This window comes from Bos mutus, chromosome 17 (assembly GCF_027580195.1).
Source record: "Bos mutus isolate GX-2022 chromosome 17, NWIPB_WYAK_1.1, whole genome shotgun sequence".
Taxonomy (NCBI): domain Eukaryota; kingdom Metazoa; phylum Chordata; class Mammalia; order Artiodactyla; family Bovidae; genus Bos; species Bos mutus.
In genome coordinates this window covers 38,144,704-38,162,341 of record NC_091633.1, presented here as the reverse complement: position 1 = coordinate 38,162,341, position 17,638 = coordinate 38,144,704, and the positions used below count along the sequence as shown (strand labels likewise).

The 17,638-nt window shown below is 41.7% G+C and overlaps 1 protein-coding gene across 7 annotated transcripts in view; it reads right to left on the bottom strand.

Moving 5' to 3' along the window:
- The window catches only part of AFG2A (AFG2 AAA ATPase homolog A), a 379,428-nt gene that overhangs the window by 43,612 nt on the left and 318,178 nt on the right, over positions 1 to 17,638 (bottom strand). For 2 of the 7 annotated variants that reach the window (XM_070386489.1, XM_070386490.1), the window contains exon 16: positions 3,210 to 12,682. The exons of 1 other annotated variant lie outside the window; for it this stretch is intronic. In XM_070386489.1, coding sequence (XP_070242590.1) covers positions 12,506 to 12,682 — 177 coding nt within the window. In that variant the 3' untranslated portion in view covers positions 3,210 to 12,505. Of the gene's footprint in view, positions 1 to 3,209; positions 12,683 to 16,722; positions 16,741 to 17,638 lie in introns of those variants that run through there. 4 more of the 7 variants (XM_070386485.1, XM_070386487.1, XM_070386483.1 and 1 more) reach the window with 3 other exon arrangements.

The window sequence follows — 17,638 nt, the reverse complement described above, 5'->3', positions numbered from 1 at the left end:
ACCTGTCTCTTAGATCTCCCGTTTTCAACCGTCCCTGGTTGACAACTGACTGGCCGAGAATGTATCAGACAACCTGTATAAGTGCACTTAACACACGGCTGGTAGCTAGCTATCACTATAAAACTGTCTCTTGTTCTTTTTACATGCGTGCACAGCATGGCTATACCGTAATTTATTCAATCATTCTCTTATTGATACACCTTTGGGCTATTTCTAGGATTTTTTCATGCTTTTGCTAGTACAATGTTGCCATAAACAGCCTTGGACATCTCTAAAAAACTCATGTTGTAAATGGATTCCAGGAAGAGAGAAGCTGATGTGTTTTAACTGTTGATAGATGTTGCCTGACAGAAGGGACACCTGGGATGGCACAGCTGCTTTAAGAAGAATGAGTTAAAGTTGGATTAAAGTTTTGTCATATTTGTGATCAATTAAAAAGACTCAGACAAAATGAAAACAGTAATTTGAAAAGATACGTGCATCCCAGTGTTCACTGCAGCATTATTTATAATAGCCAAGACATGGAAGCAACATAAGCACTCAGCAACAGATGAATGGATAAAGAAGATGTGGATACAGAAGATTTGAAAAGATACATGCATTCCAGTGTTCACTGCAGCATTATTTATAATAGCCAAGACATGGAAGCAACATAAGCACTCAGCAACAGATGAATGGATAAAGAAGATGTGGATACAGAAGATTTGAAAAGATACATGCATCCCAGTGTTCACTGCAGCATTATTTATAATAGCCGACATGGGAGCAACATAAGTGCCCAGCAACAGATGAATGGATAAAGAAGATGGATAAAGAAATGGATATGACTTAGCCATAAAAAAGAATAAAATAATGCCATTTGCAGCTACATGGATGACCTAGAGAACATTATATTTAGTGGGCGAAATCAGAGAAAGATAAATACTCGTTACTTATGTGCGGAATCTGAAAGGTAAAGCAAAGGAATACATGACAAAACAGAAACAGGTTCACAGACATAGAGAACAAACTGGTGGTTATCAGTGGGGAGGGGCTTCCCAGGCTGTGCTACCAGTAAAGAACCCGCCTGCCAACACAGGGGACATAAACAGATGTGGGCTCAATCCCTGGGTTCCAGTCAGAAAGATCCCCTGGAGGAGGGCATGGCAAGCCACATGGTATTCTTGCCTGGAGAATCCCCATGGACAGAGGAGCCTGGCAGGCTACAGTCCATGCAGTTGCAAAGAGTTGGACATGACAAGTGACTTAGCTCACATACATGCAAGTATTAATAGAAATAATGTGCCTGCTAAATCCTAAGTTTGTAAATAACATGTAAATGTATTATGTAAATACTTACCATCTATGAACCCATCTCCCAAACGAAAGCAGGACCAGAAAATAACTCATATCTACTCATACATTTCCCAGCTGGCATCACGTCTCTCCTCCCCACCATCTTGAATCCTGAGCCCGTTAACTCCTTTTCTTTCTGTGTAGTTGCATTGTCTTCCTCAACTGCTCATGGATTTAAAACCATGCTTTAACCTATATAAAGGGTGTCATGTGGCCTTTGGGGACCCTCTTTTTCATTCAGTATCCTGTTGCTAAGATCCATCCATTGTGTGGAATGTTCCTGTACTTCATTTGTTAAGCTTTGCTATCTTACAATGAAAGGTCCTGATGTCATGACTGTTCTTGAGAAACATGCTTACGATCTTGCTCTTCCTTACCCCATTGTTCCTACTATTTTAGCTTAAAGGCCTGATGGACACCGTGTATTTCAGGAAGGAGGAGTCTCTCTGGCTCATGTGCCATGAGGACTTTGGGGTTCACAGCTGCATGGATCTTATGGCCTCACTCTTCATCACATCTGTGTCCATTGTGACTCTCAGAAACATATCCACAACAGCCAGGAGGCCCTACTTCTCAAAATGAAGCATTTCCCTTCGGTCACTAACCAAGAGGACAGAACAGTGACTCATGGTGTTCGGGTTTCAAAGGGTGAGTAAAGGGAAATGTTAATATGACTCAGAATATACCCAATGGCTTTTGAGTAAATAACCCCAAAATAGCCTTTTCCCCTTCAGGCTCCTGAGTGAGAGAGCAGTGCAGCGATCCCTTCCTCAGGGAAGCAGTGTGGTTGGGTGGGAACAGGCTGGCTCAGGCAGACGGAAGAACCAGTGACTGTAAACCACCCGCTTGACCCTCTTACTTTATGACCTTGAGCAAGTCCTTGAATTCAATGGCACTTGGAGATACCTTCTAACTCTGAGCTCAGAGATCAGGCGGCCTGCCTTCTTCATTCATACAAAACTCAACCCATTTGCAGTTCTTAAAATGTCTGAGTAGGGTTTACAGAACCAGCCCAGCTTTGCTTCATGATTACAGTAAAATTTGGGGAAACAAGGTTCGAGGCCATAGAGCGCCTGCGTTTGGCCGTGCCGTCCAGGCCTCACTCAGCCCAACGCTGTCCAGCCAGGGCCACACAGAGGCGGCCGCGGGAAATTCTGGGGCTGGTGAAGGGCGGCTCAGGCCCCACCTTCTTTCACTCTTCTGGCTTCTCTGGGAACCACAGGTTATTATTTGTGCTCTTTGATGCTTGTCTGAAGGCTGCGTACAGGACATTTTCAAAGGGGGAAAACAAGAGAGCAGGAGATGGAAAGGGAGGGAAGAAAGGAGAAAGAAAGTCTAACCAGGGCAAACATGAAAATAAAATGACCTTTGTGCCATAAATTAGGGGGTTGGCAGAGTGGCTTATTAATGCAGCTGAGGTATTTGAAATGTAGAATTTGCTGGGTTGGCAGATTAATCCCATTTATGCTGCAGAAAGTATTCCATGACATTAAAGGATTTATTTGTTTGCTAATCTGCTTCAGACTCCAGAGGCCTTGTTATAAAATAAGCAGGTGGAAGAGAAGGAAAGGGTCAGAAAGAGGGGTTGGGAGGAGACAGGGTTTTCATCCCCATTTCTGCTGTGAATTTTATGAACCCAGTGCCTAATGAGGGCTTTGAAAACACTATACGACCCAGTCCATAAATATAGCCTGGTTTACTTATATCACAGACAAAGTAGAGGGTTTTTGTTTGTAGAGTTAACGTTATCATTTTTTGTAAATATTCAAGCAAGAAGATACTACTTCGGCTATTTCAAACACAGATGTTGAAGCATTTGTTTGAGAAAGAAGCAAACGAAAAGTGTTATTTCGGTGTCTAACAAGCTTTAATCCTCATCATTAGATTTATTGGGAGCCACCATAAAATTTGAAGCAGTCTCCTTCCTTCTGATTTTTTAAACCCCTTCCCCCCAAAAGCAAATAAACATTTGCTTTTCTGTTGCCTTTTTCCTCATGGATGGACACAGGGCAATAGCCAAACATCCTCTTAATCTCTTTTTCAAAGACTCGAACCTCCTTTCGGGTAAAGCAGTCACTTTGTTTTGTTCCCCAGCACCTTGACAATGCCGAGAAAACATAATCCTTCACCTAGAATAGAATCTCAGATTTGCTGTTCCATTACCCGGTAGCCTAAGCATTTGTATTAAAAGACAGTTAAGCCTTTTTCAGTGAGGCATTTCCTTCCTTACCTTCCTCACAGAAAGTTCTGCTTTATTTTTAGTCATATCCTGGCTCCTGGTATTGTATTTGTGCACATAATCCCTTCACAATAATGCTTAGCGCTCTGGTGGCACCTTTCCTCCGAGGAACTCAAAGGCCTTTACAAACATTAATTGGTTCTCACAGCACCCCCATGAGATGCGTGAATGTTCCATTGCAACTGGTATATTATTATCCACATTCTGTGATTTTGCCAGAATTCTTTTGCCTTCTTCCCCAGTGCGCTTTCTAATGGAATGTACCTGGAGTCCACCGGGGCTGGCCAGTTGGGACCATAGTAAAGAGTGAAACTTGTTGAAAGAAAACATGAAAGAAAGATGTGAACTGTGGTATAAGTTGCTTGGCAGTGTCCACCTCCACTGACCCTCCAGGGGAGGGGAGGGGAAGACGTGTGGACCTTATCTTCTCTGAAGCCAGAGGAGAAGCCCTACCCAGGGTAGCAAGCCTGACCCTGGACAACTTCTGCCCAGAGCGTTGAACAAAGTCCTGTGGTTCCAAGCCGTGACTCCTGTAATTCAGGTCTGATATGCCCTGTGATGGTGAACTCTAACCTGCCTAAGAGGCGAACAGTACAGATTATCCCAGAAGCTACTGGAAAAATCCTTACTGTTCTTTGGGTTGGCACAAGCTGGCTCTGTGCTAAAACTTCACTGTAATGTTTCATTTTTTTGGGTATATCAACTTTTTGTGAGAAAGCCTATCAAAAATCTCAAGATTTTCCAAAAGCATGGGCCATTGTGAAATGTTTAAAAATGAGTGTTAATATTTACATATCGACTTGAATGATTCTACCTCCTCCTAGTTTTTACTAGATATTTTATTACTAAAATGGGAGCAACATGGAGGGATAATGTGGTGAACGGTTACAGGTGAAAACAGGAGACAAAGGACCAGATTTCTCTCTTGACAGAAGCTCAGAAAGCTCAGTAGCAGCAGCTGAAACGGTGCACTATTGTCCTTTGACTCTCAGCCAATAGGCTCTTTTGCATTCATTCAATCACGCTCATCAAATTTTCTGAAGAATTTCTACTGAGATGTTCTACAGAGGAGAGCAAGCACAAAAGGCCACATTTGTGTGTGTGTAACTATGCAAATTAAACGGGCTTCCCTGGTGGCTCAGCAATAATGATTCAATTCAGGAGCCGCAGTAGATACGGGTTCTGTCCCTGAGTCAGGAAGATCCTGACGTGGCAGGCATGCTCCCCACTCCAGTACTCTTGCCTGGAGAATCCCATAGACAGAGGAGCCTGCTGGGCTACAGTCTGTGGGGTCGCAGAGTCCCACACGACTGAGCAACTGAGTGAGCACACAGGCAAATGAAAAAGGAAGCTATTATTTTTTTAATTTGGCACAGAAGACAAAAATTTTTTTCTTCACTTACAATGGAGATTGGGGAGAATCCAACAGTGAGCAAAACAGACAAGAATCCCCACATGCGTGAAGCATTTGGAGACAACAGAGACAATGTACAAATAAACAAGTAAAATAAAGAAGCAGCTTATGACAGCCACTTGCAGCTAAACAAACATATTTAATCCAGAATCTGTGCTAAATGAACCTATATCATACCCTGAGCTCAATCCAGTGTTACATTAAACCTCCTTGGTCTAATATCCTTAGACTCTATATGCCCACAAAACATTCTCCCAGTGCCAGCATCTCTGCGGGAAGGAAGGCTGTATTTGCAAATGTTGGACTCAACTGCTGTGGGAAGGAAATGCCACAGTTGGGGTTAAAAAAAAAAAACACAACAACTATTATCAGGTAATGTTCTGGAAAGAGGCAGGGCAGACACAGGGTTCCCACAGGAAACAGCACAGCAAGTCCCATCTTCTATTCTAGCCTCGCAGTCTTCCTCTAGCGCCTCCTACTGGCGCTGCTGCTGCTGCTGCTGCTGCTGCTGCTGCTAAGTCGCTTCAGTCGTGTCTGACTCTGTGCGACCCCATAGACAGCAGCCCACCAGGCTTCCCCGTCCCTGGGATTCTCCAGGCAAGAACACTGGAGTGGGTCGCCATTTCCTTCTCCAATGCATGAAAGTGAAAAGTGAAAGTCAAGTTGCTCAGTCGTGTCTGACTCTTTGCGACCCCATAGACTGCAGCCTACCAGCATCAGGTGGCAAAGAAGTATTGTGGTTTGCCAAGGAACAGTCTCAGCACTACAAAGCCAAATTTAGAAGGTTGGATTTGGGGTTGGATGAAAATTACTTAATGGACACAATGAATTAAAACTTCTTTGGAAAAAAACCACATCAAGTATGTAACATAGTGTAACCATCTTCATTTATTCCTCTATTGACCTAGCTTTCTTAAAGGTCACTCAAGAACCGCTGCTCAGTTGTGCCCAACTCTTTTGCGACCCCATGGACTGTAGCCCGCCAGCCTCCTCTGCCAAGAACACTGGAGTGGGTTGCCATGCCCCTCTCCAGGGGATCTTCCTGACCCAGGGATGGAATCTGGGTCTCCTGCTTTGCAGGCACATTCTTTACTGTCTGAACAACCAAGGAAGCCCCAAATGATCTTTCAACAGGGTAGAAGAAAGAGACCATATGCCACAGAGGAAGACGCGTACACACTCTAGGAGATCTGATATCCATCATGAAACTAAGATGTTTTCATTGTTTTTTTATTATTACTTAAAAAAAAAATCACAGCCTAGTGTTAGCCTATACACTGGGGGAAGTCGAGGTACGGGCACTGTCTAAACTAGGGAGAAGAGATGGGAAAGAGCGGTGGTGACCTGGGGGAGCTCATTAGAAGCCAGCAGCAGGGGCCCAGGGGTGGGAAGTGATTCACAGAGGGGACAATGCGGGTGGGGTGGGGGGGGACTGAGTGGACAGTGAGGAGCTGGTGTTAAGCTTCTGCCACTATGTACTTAACAAATATTGAACTATGTGAATAGGAGAGTCCCAGAGAGTGTTTGAAGAGGCAGAATCAGTAGAATTGGTTATCGGAGGATGAAGACATAATTTGAGTATAAAAGAAAATGTGACCTTATTTTTTTGTTAACAGTCAGTGAAGTCTGAGGCCATACTAGTTAGTTACATAATAATCTCTCAGTGAATTATCTTGGGGTTTTTACTCTATTTCCAAGTATGCCTTCATTGGCTAGCACTCAAGCAATAAAGATGAACAACTGATCTAGTTTCTGATATTTAATTATGTTACTGGCCATTGGTTTAGGATTACTATTTTTAGCATGTTAATGTTATCTTTACTTAAAAAAAAAGAGGCATGAATCCCATAAAACTGAGTAATTTTTTCTATTTTGACCTGTTAATATGCTAAAATTACTATTTTATTTTGAGTAATCATTTTTAAAAGGTACTTTTTTAAAGATTTTGATATGTAGCTAGTGAAGGGGGTTTGGCAGTATGTTATCACAGCAAGTATTGGGATTTCTTTTTCTTTATGCTCTGAATCAGTTTAGGTAGCATTACAATGATCAGATTGAAGATCTAAATGAATTTTTGACTATATAATCATCTGTGCTAAAAATTTTTTGTCATCAACCATAAATAGTATTTTCATTATTATTTTCCAGATATTCCATTATTTTGATTTTGACTTCTTTGATCAAATAATTATTTCTAAATGAATTTTGAACTTCTAAGTAGTTGCTTTTGTTGTTATTATTGTTTCTATACTTATTTTTAGTTTTATTACATGGTGGTTACAGAGCACATTTTCAAATTGGTCCAAATTGTGTTGTACCTGACAGATAGCAATTGAAATATTTAACACATGATTTCTCTGTTCTCTAATTTCATTACAGATGAGCTCCATTTTCCATTTCCTTAGGTTTTGTTGTGTGTTGTGTGACACGTTAAACACTTCCCAGGAATGTTTATTACTACGTTTCTTTAAAAAAAGTAATTTTATTTATTTATTTTTGGCTGTGCCGGGTCTTCGTTGCTGCGTGGGCTTTTCTCTAGCTGTGGTGAGCAGCAGCCACTCCCCAGTTGTGGTGTGCAGGCTTCGCACCGTGGTGGCTTCTCCTCTCGTGGAACATGTGCTCTAGAGCACAGGCTCAATACTGTGGTGCACCGCGGCATGTGGGATCTTCCCAGATCACAGAGTGAACCCATGTCTCCTGCACTGGCAGGCTGATTCTTTACCACTGAGCCATGAGGGAAGCCTGTGGCTAAGTCTTGAAAGAAGAATCTACATGTTTTGCAATGATTTTGTAGACTATTAAAAAACTTGTAACATCTCTTTTTGCTTAAATTTGCTAGTGAATTCTGTTCCCCAAAAGATACATGTTACGGGGGTATATCTGACATAGAAGTTAGATAAAGTCTATCGATGCACACAACTGGCATAATGAAAAAAGAAGGGAGGAAAGCAAAGCAATTTGGAGAACCAGAATTTCTACATGGAGCATATTTGGAAACTATTGTTAAATCAATGCATATATAATTTCAAAAAGTGCTCTGATGGGTGCTTATCTTTAAAGGAAGGACTCAGGAAAACATGGCAAAATGAACCAAGACTCTAACAACCTCACATTCAAGGACTGAAGACATTATACATACAGGCCAGGGACATTATTTTATTCTATCTTTTGAGCACCTTTTCTACAGCCTTCTCCTGCTTAAGACAAATGAAATAGATACTCAGGTTTGTTTTTCTATAAAATTCAATAATTATTTTTCCAAAATGGAAAGCTTATATATTATTTTTAAAATCTGTTTTATGCATTAGAAATAGCACAGACCTGAATACTTTTCAAGCTAGGTTAGGGCGGTCGGTATTAAACTTGTAAATAAATTTTCTTGCTTGCAAAGAACTTAAAAGCCATTCTTCTAAGTTTTGTTATTAAAAGGAAATATTAGTTTCACTGTACAAACTAAAGTCCCTTGGAATGTTGCAAAAAGTGTCAGTGTGAATATCCCCAAACCCTGGAAAGAATCTGAACCAGTGAAATATTTTTGACCAAATAGATGCCCCCAAACCAAGTTGTCCTTAGACAGGAAGCTGGGCATTTTCTTTCCTTGTTGAACTTAAATTTTCCATGAATTGTATTGTGTATTCAATCACAAATAATCCAAAATAATAGGCTCATACACCGTTTTAAATTCTGAGAAATCAAATCGTTACAGAGTTAAAACCAGGTAAACTCTCATCAGTGACACCTGACCTGCTCTTTTTTGCGACTCAGACCTTTACTGTTACTGCTGTAGAAAAGGCACAAACTTCAGGTAAAGGACTATCACTGCCTTTTCAATGGCAACCGTTAGCTACCTAAAGATATTAAAAAATAATAATAATTGGCTTGGAATCGACTACAGATGTAGTGATATAAAAATCTCTTAAAATCCTTAAATTTTACCTCTTTGTATGATCACAGTGCCACGGACTGACTCTGAGATTTAATTTCTCCCACCCACTGCAAGACGTGTAGCACCTGAATACTAACTTTCACGGACAAATTTCTTCCAACTTCACAAGGAAAAAATATCGTTTTTATATTTCTTTAATTTTGGATCAGTTTGAGAAGATGGATGTTTACTAAACTGATTGTGGTCATCAGTACATGATATAAGTCCAGTCACTATGCTGTCTGCACACCTTAAACTTATACAGTGTTGTATGTCGTATCTCAATAAAACTAGAAATTAAAAAAAGCTAGTAGGAACCACATTCTTTCTACTTATTTCCTGGGTCCTAAAAACCTGATCCTTATTTACTTGTCTGCATTTTATTCCATCATGCCTGGTATTCCTGATTTTCCAGAAATGTGGCAGGTTGCATTGGAAGTCCATGGAGTGGGGTGAATTTATGATTATGATATTGGTTAGAATGCAGAACATGGCTATAGGTGCATTTTGCCCTTGCATCAAAACATGTCAATTTAAGGTCATCTTTTAAAAACTGTAAAATATTTAGGTATACAAAAATTACAGATTGTATTACAATCAATATTTGTATTCTCATCACTCAGTTTAACATATGAAGCATTTCAACTTTTCTGAGGAAATTCTTCTCCAATACTTAAGTGTTTGGTTTCCATCCATGTAGTGTTCTACTACACGTCCCCTTAAACAACATATTACCTTGCATGCCTTAAAACTTTATTAAGTATTCTTCTGAAACCTTCTTTTTGAGACTACTGTTTTACATATAGCTATTTTATTTTACGGCCACAGTTACTGCACTGTATGAGTATTTCATAGAAATCCCTTCTCTTACTGATGGATACTGTTTCCAGTTTCTTACTATTTACAAATAATGGTAATATGATTTTCGCATTCATTACCTTGTTGAATAACTTGCTCTGACTTATACACTTGGGAGAACGATTGGGATTATAGGGTTTTCAACATTACTAGTTACGCTACTTGCTTTTTGAAGTGGCTGTACTGATTTATACTCCACCAGGAGAGTGTGGAGGCTCCACACGCCCTTTGGGATTATAAACTCTGTAAGCAGGGTTTTGGGGTTTCCCTGGTGGCTCAGTGGTAAAGAACCCACCAGCCAATGCAGGAGACACAGGTTCAGTCCCTGGGTTGGGAAGATCCCCTGGAGAAGGAAATGGCAACCCACTCCAGTATTCTTATTCTTGCCTGGAAAATCCCATGGATAGAGGAGCCTGGCAGGCTGCAGTCTGGGGGCTTGCAGAGTTGGACACAATTTAATAGCTAAATTACAACAAGCAGGATTTTAGTTCTTTAATTCAAAGCACAGACCAAGTCAAGAGAAGCTCTTTGTGGTCTCCCTGGCTTGTGGGAGAATGTTAGTCTGTTCTTACACTCAAGGTATTGGTCTCTAAAGATCTGAACATTATGTATGAGGCTCAGTCACAATTTCAAATGTCATATGGGCTAACGGGTCTGAGTGGCCATAAATACGTAAACTCCGAGTAGCGTTTGCCTTCCTCTCACCCCCAGCACCCAGGCCCCATCTGAGAGTCTCAGTGTTGGTTCAAGCTTCCTGTTCTTGTTTGTAGTTTATAGGCAACAGGATTTCTTTAATTTTCCTGGTTAGGTCTTTGGGAATAAGTTTTTCTCTCATTTTCTTGTACCCTAGCACTTAAAGAAGTTCAGTTCAGTTCAGTCGCTCAGTCGTGTCTGACTCTTTGCGACCCCATGAATTGCAGAACGCCAAGCCTCCCTGTCCATCACCAACTCCCGGAATTCACCCAAACCCACGTCCATCGAGTCGGTGATGCCATCCAGCCATCTCATCCTCTGCTGTCCCCTTTTCCTCTGCCCCCAATCCCTCCCAGCATCAGTCTTTTCCAATGAGTCAACTCTTTGCATTATGGTCCCTTAATAACTAAAGGTATAGTGGGAAGCACAAAAGCAACTTTGAGGTTCTATTTATTTCAATGTGTAAGCCATAGTTTCTAATCAGCAGAGTCCAACAGATCTTTCTAAGTGATGGAAATGTTCTACAATCTAGTCTGTCCAATATGGCAGACACATGTCACATGTGGCCTTTGAACACTCGAAATGTAGCTAACAGGTTTGATGAACTAAACTTTAAAAATTGCTTTCTTTCTCTTTAAGAAACAATTATTTATTTGGCTGTGCTGGGTCTTAGTTGTGGCATGTGGGGTCTAATTCCTTCACCAGGGATGGAACCTGGGTCCCCTGCCTTGGGAGTGCAGAGTCTTAGCCATTGGACCACCAGGGAAGTCCTCTAAATTTTTATTATTAATTAATTTTAATTAAAATCTCAAATAGCCACATTCCACTATTTATTTGATAGCACATTTCTAAATAGCAGTAATATTCTTCATCCCTTGGGAGATTTTCTGTAATAGTAAACCAATGCAGTCTGAGAAAAAAAACTCTTGCAAAATCCACTTTTGAGAGTCAAAGGATGAAACAGTTGAGACACGACTTCAGAATATCCACAACCACAAAACTGTATAGTCTCGATATTTTCACAATCAGGTATCTCTCACCTTATGGTCTTTCTGGGAATTCTCAAAGACGTACAGTGACTAGGTTTAAATGCACAATCTTTCCCATCACCAGCTTCTGACCTGGAAGTCAGGCAATCAATTTCCAACAGCTTTTTCAAGGATATTTATGGAGTACTAGTGTCAAGAAATCTCAAGGACAAATAATTTGGAGCATAAACATAGATATTTAGAATGCAATGTAAGACAATATGATTAACAGTACAAGTTGGTTCTTCTTTCAACTGAAAAAGTTTACTGGTAACCTGGAAATGTGTACAAGTTAAACATGAACACCTCATATGGTTTATTTACAGCATTTTCATGAAAAAAACAAAACAAAACAAAACAAAAAACAACCAAGTAGTTCTCTAGACCTGGACTGAGCTTACATTTCCAAGTTTTTAATCTTTCAAAGGGCATTACGGGGTATGCGATAACTCTCAATTCTTTGTTTCATTGCCACGAGTACAGACCTAAGAAGGCTAATGCCAAAAATGTATGCATGAATTATAATGAGAATAAATATGTAATTGGAAACAAGGTCACATAAGCCTGGCTGGAGCATTTAGCCATTTCACGGGCTGGCCTTCAAAATTAAAGATTTGTGAATATTTTAAACCGTGATTTCAACTACATGCATTTTCTATGTTCATGTATAAAACTGATGCCCACAGTTTTGTTTTTTGGAAAAGCACTGAAATGGATTCTGAAGAAAGGAAAGCACCATGGGAGGAATAAACCAGGTCAGTAATGAAAATATAAAAGTTTGATTTTTAAAACTCAGCACACATTTCTAGATAAAACTAATTTTAACTCTTGTCCAGAGATTTTCATGGATATTTTCATTGTAACCATATGACTTAAAATGTCTGCAAGAATGGAAGCCCCTCAATCTGGTCAACATATTTCAGACATTTCGCTTATTAAAGGCTATTTTGACACTATTTTGAAACAACCTTTCTCTACGAAGGATTTTTAGCATAACGAATGTACACATTCTCTCAGAGTGTATGCAGCCCACTCTTCTCTTGATAATCTTCATAGAAACGTCTCAATGATTCAGGAAGTCTGGGTGTCACGGTGCTCAAGGCTTGAGTAAAGTGTCTTTTCATAACGCAGTTGGCTGTAATGTCTTCTTCCAGAGCCAGCAGGGCTGCCTCTCTACAGACAGCTATGATCTGACACAAAACAAACAAATAAAAACAAAAATAGGATAAAAAGGAATAATAAAAAAAAAAGTAGAGAACAATCATACTGTTTTTTAGGAATGTTCACATTTCAGATATTCATCTATGGTTAACTTCTACAACTATAAACTTATCCACATTGATCTCTGAGACTCATTCCACTTGAGTTTTCAAAAGGATAAGAAGTAATCACTTTAATTTCAAAACAATATATTAAGTACTGAGATCCAGGAGGCAAAAAGATGTTATGTTATGGCACTGGTGCTTAGGAACTTACAATGGTAAAGGTACAGGCACAGACCTCTTCCCAGGTGACTCAGTGGTAAAGAATCTGCCTGCAATGCAGGAGACGTGGGTTCGATGCCTGGTTTGGGAAGATGCCCTGGAGAAGGAAACAGCAACCCACTCCAGTATTCTTGCCTGGAAAATTCCATGGTCAGAGGAGCCTGGTGGGCTACAGTCCATGGGGTTGCAAAGACAGGACTGAACACATACACTTCAACTTCAACAAAGACCTCTAACACAGGAAGACAAAGGGTGAGTGTGCGTGTGGCGGGGGAGGTGGGAGGGGACCAGTGATAAGGGCAGGGCCGAGGAAGGAGACTGATGGAGAGCGAGGTCCCGCGCATCAGCACACCTTGTCATAGCACAGAATTTCCACATTCCTTTCCACCTTTGATCTATTACCGACATGTAAAAGCATTTCTTTATGTGCATCTCCTTAATGAGTTCTTAAATCTTAGGAATATCAGATAGTGTTGTCTCCGTTTACTTTGGAGAGCTGCATTAAAACAGAGAGGTGAATTCTGTTTACTCAGCGAGGAAAGCTGGGAGAATTGAAAAGAATCTGGGGTGGGGGGGTGGTGGAGGGGATGCTGGGGGAGGGAGGAGAAAGTGGGCGTAGGAAAACGGAAGGGAGGAAGGTTCCAGTCTTGAATCCTGAAATGTGTTTTAAGCTCTCTGGACTTTAGACAGCGGAAGCAGGCTGATGCCAGTGTCATTCTAAAGACACATTACTGTGGTGAAAAGAGCTTGGTGGATGAAAAGAGATATTGTGATTTTCAGGGCAACAGGGAAAACAGTGATTGATATTGACTGCACCCTTATATCGGTAAATGAAAGGGCCAGCTGAAACACATTTGTCCAGCCATTCAGCATATTTTCTCTGTTTGTTCACTTACTGAAAAGAGCTCCTCTGCTTATGCTGGGCTAATGGCTGCCAAAGCAGTTTAGTAGCTTTTTAGGGGATTTAGCAGCATGTTTAGGGAGCTTTCAAAAAACATGCATAGATTTAGATGGCTTTGTCAAATTACCACAATGTAACTGTTAGTTCTGGGCTTCATTAATGAGCACTGAAGTTGACTATAGTGGTTATGCATGTTAATGCTTTTCCCAAAAGAATGGCTACCGACTTGTTGAAGGAAGAAACAAAACTTCTAGGGATTAGTGAAACAACCTCATCACACATTCTGGTGCAAAAAGGGCTATTTTGAAAATGGGATGTGATATTTAATAAGCACAGTGAAAGCATATAAAATGCCCACATGGTAAACTGGTTCCACTGTGTTCCAAAGGGACCTTGGGGACCTCTATGAGGAGGTGGTGGAACCGAGTGGGGAGAGCTTGGCGTCCTCCTAGCCCCGCCATCTGAGCAGCACTCTCTCTTGTGTGCAGGAATCTGAAGCAATGGCTGCAAGGCTGAACAGTTGGAAGCCAAATCCCTGGGAGAGGCAGAGAGGAAGGGATTAACCGTTCGCTGGTGCAATTCCAGCTCCCTCTCTCAGAACAGAAAATGCTTCCATTGTGTGGCTCCCTCCTCAGGCTAAGTAGAGTAGAAAGGTTACCACCCCATGGCCAACGCCTTGTCTTACACACTTTACCTGATACCTTGGAGAACACTGGACCCAGCATGAATGGCTACAAACATCTACTGAGTACCTACTATGTGTGCTAGACAATTACTAATGACTTTACGAATTAACTGCTATGTGACCAGTGCTCCGAGGTTTTGCACGTGCAGTGATCTCATCGTAGAGGTAGGTGCAAAAAGTCTGAAACCAGCAAATGGTGTGGTGGTGGGTGGTGGGGTAGGGAGGTTGGGGTGAGGAAAGAAGGGGAGGTGCAAGGCTGCCTGGAACCTCTCAAAATTCCTGGAATTCGGCTCATGTGGCCAGAGATCAGGTGGCTAATAGCGCTGGCACATTTGAGAAAATGAACCCACAGTCTAGTAAAACTTCTCTCAAGACACAGTAATCGAATAGGGAGAAGAAATGATTATACTCCTCTAGTAACTGGAATCTCGGGTAGCCTAACACGGCAAGGTAGGGAAATACAGGGAGTGGCAAGTGAGTCATTGAGGCCTTCAAGGCTGTCCCTGGGGTTGGCTCCCTTGAGCAATTCCTCTTCCTTCATATCTGCATCTATAGATTTTCCTCTAAGCTATAGATTGCTTTTTGCCTTCAGCTTCCACGGCAGTGACAGAGGGGACACTGGCGGTGGTCAGAGCACTGACTGCCATTTGAAAGCTGGATGCTTAGTGACTTGGGGCCTCCAGTATGTGCTAACATTTCATAGTAATTGGCCTACTATATTGAGTACTGGCCTGACCCTTGATGAACAATTTCTATAGAATTGTGAGATACAGAAAACTTGGAGAGACCTTTGACTAAAGCACTAAGGAATGTTTGGTTTCGACAGAGACGACCTTTAGGCTCTCTGGGAGATGATGACAAGGGAAACAGAGCAGATGAATGCTGGTGCTCAAGCACCTCACAGGAAGCTGGCCTCCGCTGTGTAGGAGGAGTCCAGCTGTTCACAATTCAAAGGTGGCTGAGGGCCTGCCTGAATTCTACACTTGCTTCAATAAACCTTATCCTGTTGCTTTTTATTTACAAGGGATGTCCTGAAGAACCAGCCAACTAGGCAATCCTTTCTGCCACTTCTATTTTTCTATTGTATCTGCTTAGCAATATACAACAAGTAACTGAGAGGAAACAGAGCTCTACTCATAATTAACCAGTCATTCATCAATTAACACACACTGTACAGCTACTATCGGAGAAGGCAATGGCACCCCACTCCAGTACTCTTGCCTGGAAAATCCCATGGACGGAGGAGCCTGGTGGGCTGCAGTCCATGGGGTCGCTAAGAGTCGGACACGACTGAGCGACTTCACTTTCACTTTTCACTTCCATGCATTGGAGAAGGAAATGGCAACCCACTCCAGTATTCTTGCCTGGAGAATCCCAGGGACGGGGGAGCCTGGTGGGCTGCCATCTACGGGGTCACAGAGTCAGACACGACTGAAGCGACTTAGCAGCAGCAGCAGCAGTACAGATACTATGCAACAAGCATGTGAGGGCAGGTGGAGGATCCAGAGACACAGAAAACATGGTATTAAGAGGTACTGCTAGCAAGCAAAAGGAAAATGCTTTGGTGTGGAAAGAAGGAAGAAATTACTGGTTCATAAACTGGAGTGTGAAGGACAGAATTTAGATATGGACATAGCAGAAGAAAGGACATGCTGGGTGGAAGAAATAAAGCGAGCAAGGTGGGGAGAAAGAGACCAGGAATTACATGGGTCTAGCTTCAGTATCCAAAAATGGAGGGAAAAGAGTAATTCTATCATTAAAATGTCACTGAAAATAATGATAGTTTTCAGAAGTCCTGTGGGCCATAATGACAGTGAAGGGTAGTCAATGACAGTCATCTCTAAACCCAATTCAAAAGCAGCTGATGCACTGGCAGCTGACACAGTGTAACTCCTAAAAGTGCCTTTGTTTTTACTTTTTTCCCCATAAAAGGGCTTTTTAGTAGACATCCCAGAAGGAAAAGCAGTAATTAGATTATTGGTTCTTCTATCCTAATTCCAATAAAAAGGCCTGAAAAGGCAAGTATTCTTAGGAGGTGCATTTCATGATGACTGGTTTCTATTTGCTCTGGGTCACTTACTTAGGCATGTGTTTCAAGCTTCCATGTTTCCCAAGAGAGGTGCAGCTTCCTGCTTGTTTTCATGGCCCATGCCAGCATTCCCCTTGAGATACTGGTGTCTTTTCAGAGGAAGAAGTATTGCATGATCAAATAAGTGTAATAGTATATATACTGTTTCCCACAATGCACAGTAGAATGTTAAAGATTTATTAACTTTAGGGAAGCCTAGCCGTGATGGTCTCCTGAATCTTCTTTAACCTGATGTTTCCCCCAGAACTCTCCATCTGTCCTCTGCTTTTGGTGAAACTCCTACAAATAGCTATCTGTAGGGTTACTGCTTATTTTCTGCATGCACTCTGGGAAGTGCTAACCCATAACAAACAATCCAGTCTAGGCACAACGTGACTCTTGCCTATCTTACATCCATTTTTTCCCTTTGCTCTCCCCTATTCCAGAAGCAGGGCGAAGGCTAACAGAGTTTTGCCAAGAGAACACACTAGTCATACCAAACACCCTTTTCCAACAACACAAGAGAAGACTCTACATATGGACATCACCAGACAGCCAATAACAAAATCAGATTGATTACACTCTTTGTACGGGCTTCCCTCATAGCTCAGTTGGTAAAGAATCCACCTGCAATGCAGGAAATCATGGTTCGATTCCTGGGTTGGGAAGATTCCCTGGAGAAGGGAAAGGCTACCCACTCCAGTATTCTGGCCTGGAGAATTCCATGGACTATACAGTCCATGGGGTTGCAAAAAGTCGGACATGACTGAGCAACTTTCACTTTCACACTCTTTGTAGCCGAAGATGGAGATGCTCTATACAGTCAGCAAAAACAAGACAGGGAGCTGACTGTGGCTCAGATCATGAACTCCTTATTGCAAAATTCAGACTTAAATTGAAGAAAGTAGGGAAAACCACTAGACCACTCAGTTCAGTTCAGTTGCTCAGTCATGTCCAACTCTTTGCGACCCCATGAATCACAGCACGCCAGGCCTCCCTGTCCATCAC